This window comes from Myotis davidii, unplaced genomic scaffold (genome assembly GCF_000327345.1).
Source record: "Myotis davidii unplaced genomic scaffold, ASM32734v1 scaffold866, whole genome shotgun sequence".
Lineage (NCBI taxonomy): Eukaryota > Metazoa > Chordata > Mammalia > Chiroptera > Vespertilionidae > Myotis > Myotis davidii.
In genome coordinates this window covers 1,990,879-1,995,188 of record NW_006297145.1, presented here as the reverse complement: position 1 = coordinate 1,995,188, position 4,310 = coordinate 1,990,879, and the positions used below count along the sequence as shown (strand labels likewise).

The window sequence follows — 4,310 nt, the reverse complement described above, 5'->3', positions numbered from 1 at the left end:
TTCCTGCCTCACAATCCCATGACAGAGGGAGTTGAAGTTCCCTCCAGTCAAGCATGGAACTTTGATTTCATTAATTCACTCCGCAGACACTCACTAAACTTCCCATATGCGCCAGCCATTTTACTGAGGGCTTGATTGATAAGGGCTCATGAATAACTCATGACCTCGTCCCTGTAGGAAATCATAGTCTATCAGAGAAAGCAAAAGCCCTCCCACGCGACAGGATGCACACTGATGAGGGATGCACAGAGGGTGGGAGGACCACAGAGGGCCAAAGAATCCAACCAAAGCCCCTGATTCTCATGATAGCCTGGAATAATGGGCGGGTCCCAGGTCGGATGCTGCAGTTTCTATTTTGGCCACTTACTCTTTGTACAAATTTGGCTAAAACCATTGCCCTCTGAACCTCCTGTTGTCATTTGTAAAATGGGGAAATTTTAACCTTGCAAGGCTCTCAGAAGGATTAGAAAGCAGGATGCATAACACATTCACCCCAGCGACTGGAGCAGAGAGGGTCTTCCAAGGATAGTGACTCCTGCTGCCATTAAAGCAACCATAGACCTTGTAAGGACACCTTTCAGAAGAAGGTAAGGATAACCTCCGTTTGAGTTAGTCCCTTCCAAAGGGACTCATATTGCTCAGATTGGAGAGAGCTCTATTAACTGGCATTGCATTCCGAGCTTCCAGATTTGTAAGAGATCCGAATAGTAGTCAAAATAGCTCCCTTGAGTTGAGATTTAACTGTGTGCCAGGGACTTCACATATTGTGCATATTGTATGGAGATGTGCTGTGTCCACATCTCTCGTTAGAACGCAGGCACTCCTTTCCCAGCCGCCAGGATTGTTGGTGGCTAAATCCACGCTCCAAGTCTTTCTCAGAGAAATGTCACCCATCGAAAGGGACCACTTCACCCAAGTTTATGTCTCTTCCCCAGGAATAGCCCACAGCCTGTGACTGGCTAATGCTGAGGCGCAATGATCTGATGTTTTTGTCCTGATTTGGGACAACTCTGAAGGACCACCCCAGCTCCCGGCCCCCTAGGAGATGAGCTGAGGTCTTTGCTGCAGCTGTATGACAATTCGACTTCTCTCTCTTGTGCAATCCCACTTTGCTCATCCCTTTACAAGGGCGCACCTCCACAGCCTCCTGCGTGCCATGGTCTGCCTTTGAGTCTGGTTCCTGGGGAATTGGACCTGAGAGAAACACATTGTCTCAACTTAATCTTTATGTTAACCCTGTGCAGAGAGAGTCGCAATTCACACTTTCATATGAGACGACTGAGGGTTTGTTTTCTTGCCCACGTTTGCAGAGCTGGTAAACAGCAGAGTGAAGATCTGAATGCACGTCTTGCTGACTCCTTTCTCTTTATTCCTGCTCCTTAGCATTCCTGAAGTGATGGATTAGCCAAACGCAGCCCTGGGACAGAATTCAATATCCATCCCTCAGTCTTTAGTGAGAATAAATACAAAAATTATCCTTTTAAACAGCACGACTGTGCTTTTCAAAAGAAAAATCTGTAGTCGGTTGTGATGTTCGGTGCCTCACATGAGGACCCGTGTGCCATGTTTCGGCTCAGTTCCAAAGGGGGAAATATGGCTTTGCGGATAGATTTGCATATCTTCCCTTGCCAGAGATTTGAAATATGGGATCCAGCAGACTTCTTCTTTTCTGTTCAGCTGCCAAAGACTTTAAGGCCAACTTCAAATACAGCCATTTTCTTATCTCGGAGCCTGATGCTATCTACTCCTTTTGCTTTCCCCGTAGACTCCTCTTTCTTCCTCACCCAAAATCCCATTGTCTACTGGGCTTATTCCATGGGATGATATCGGCCACAACATTTGTGTGACTTAGAAAAGATAACATTGCCTGCCATACCCTTATCCTTCTCAGGGCATCTTAGATTTTCAGGGCAGCCAGGTAAGGTCTGATGTGATCCCGCGTCTGGCCATTGCCCATTGGACCATAGCAGAGCTGAGAGGAGCCCAACCATTGGTCAACAAGCAGGGTCTGATATGACCTGGCAGAGAGTTTGCTCTCAAACCCATCTGATGCCTATTAACTGAGTCCTTCTTTTGGAAATTTGCATTGTATACATGGAAAGATTTTGTTGGTAGAGAGTGAGGGAGAGAGAAGAAAATGCAGTGAGAGAAGCTGAGTCATGTTAATTATGAAACTATTTAAGATCTCCTGCACTGAGATCCCTAGATCTGCATGAATCTAGAAGAGCTCTCCCAATCCAGCTTGGTGGAGTCTGGTCCTATTTGAACCCCTGTAAAATTTTACCTTTGGTATACTGCAAAGTACAGGCACTGCCATTTACACCCTCTATGCAGCCATCCTGATGGATGTCTGTTCCTTGCCCCACAAAGAATGTATGTATGCACATGTATGTATGTAATCCATATGCATGTGCATATATAAACACACATGCATATATGTAGTATATGTGCATGCATATGTGTTAAAGGGGAACATTTTGGAGCATAAATTGCTTTCAATAACAAATTTAAGCCATTGTTTAAAAATTGGTTGATTACCATAAAAATCTGATTTTCCAGACTCTCCTGAAGAAACTGACGGTCTGCTCACTGGCCTTTCCCCCCATTTGGCCAGAGCTGGCTGAGCTGGGTGCAGTTGATCCCTTTTGATAGAACCTGCAGTGCCCAGTTCACCCCAAACTCCACCTCCCTATTGTTTCCCAGCATTGAAGTGTTTTTGCTGCACAGGTGCTGCTTTTTTTTTAGAGGTGCTCAAGATTTCTTTGAATTTCTCTCTCTAATAGAAAACCAAACAAACAGCAACAACAAAAGCCATGCCAAGAAGCTATGCTTAGCTAAGATTTAGAAACAGCCTAAATGCCCATCAGCAGATGAATGGATTAGAAAACCATGGTACATCTACACAATGGAATACTACGCTGCTGTAAAAAAGAAGGAATTCTTACCATTTGCAACAGCATGGATGGAACTGGAGAGCATTAACCAATGGACACAAGACACTGGGGTGTAGGGGGTCCGGGGGGGGGATGTCAAGGGGGAAAAAAGGAGACGTATGTAATACTCTTTGTAATACTTTAAGCAATAAAACAAAATTTTAAAAAAGTATATACATATAGAACTATAATGATATTAACTATAATTTCAGAACTGCAAATTACCTTATTTATATTATCACTAGTGTCCTGGTGCACAGATTCATGCACATTGAAAGAAATTAATTAGAAGAAATATTTTAATATCACTATTCACCCATTTCTCTATAATAGAAGTGTCAACCAAATTCACAGTCGACAATGACAGACCAAAACACACATGTGCAATTGGCACCAGTGAGAGCTTTATATGTATTATAAAGGCCAAGTCAACTTAGCCTTTTATATATGTAAAATAAACTTGCTTAATTAGACCTGAATAAAAAGAGAAGGCATGCTATTTCCCTTATGCTCAACTGGTCTCTCCCACCTGGCCCCAGTGGACATCAGGGAATCCTGTTCCAGAGGATGGCTAGATTGACTGGGGACATTCACTTTCTTTTTCTTTCATATTTTAGTATTGCATCATTCTTTACTAGGACAAGTCAGCTACTGGCTGAGCACTTTATCTACCTTATTTTATTTCATTCTCACAGTAACCCTTTGAGGTATGTCCCATTAAAATTCCCATTGACAGGTGAAGTAAACAAGGCCCAGAGGCATTGAGTGACTCACCCAAACTCAGTGACTGGCCAGGGTGAGCTCAGAGTTTGAACCCAGGTCTCGCTCAGTCGCAGGGCCTGACTTAATCACTAAGTTGAACTGTCTCTCATGCCTCACTTGTTTTTGTCTCCACTGGCTGTTGACACCATGAGGGTGCATTGTAAATGTGTGTAGACTGTGTGCATGCATGTAGACAGTGAGAACAGGCAACTGTGGGTTTGTGTGGGTGTGGGTGTGTGTGACTTGTATGTACTGCCTGTGTTCCTGGTGGCAGCATCAGCAGTGAGACACACCTGCACCTAAAACCAGGGAGAAAGTAGCTGTCTTTCTCTATTCGCCCACAGGGAGCAGCTTTGTGGTGAGCGAAGGGAGCTACCTGGACATCTCCGACTGGCTAAACCCGGCCAAGCTGTCCCTGTATTACCAGGTCAATGCCACCTCCCCGTGGGTGAGGGACCTCTGTGGACAGAGGACGACAGACGCCTGTGAACAGCTCTGCGACCCGGACACCGGTGAGCCATGGGCGGGGCTGGGAAAGAGGAAGAGAGGATCTGGCTGGAGGGTGGGCTGCCCTCCTACCTGATCATCATGGCTTCTGAGGGATTGACAAGGGGC

General features: G+C 45.1%; 1 protein-coding gene across 2 annotated transcripts in view; it reads left to right on the top strand.

Moving 5' to 3' along the window:
• Positions 1–4,310, top strand: part of ASTN2 (astrotactin 2) — a 647,457-nt gene that overhangs the window by 204,978 nt on the left and 438,169 nt on the right. For both annotated transcript variants that reach the window (XM_006772883.2, XM_006772882.2), the window contains exon 6: positions 4,040–4,207. In XM_006772883.2, coding sequence (XP_006772946.1) covers positions 4,040–4,207 — 168 coding nt within the window. The remainder of the gene's footprint in view (positions 1–4,039; positions 4,208–4,310) is intronic.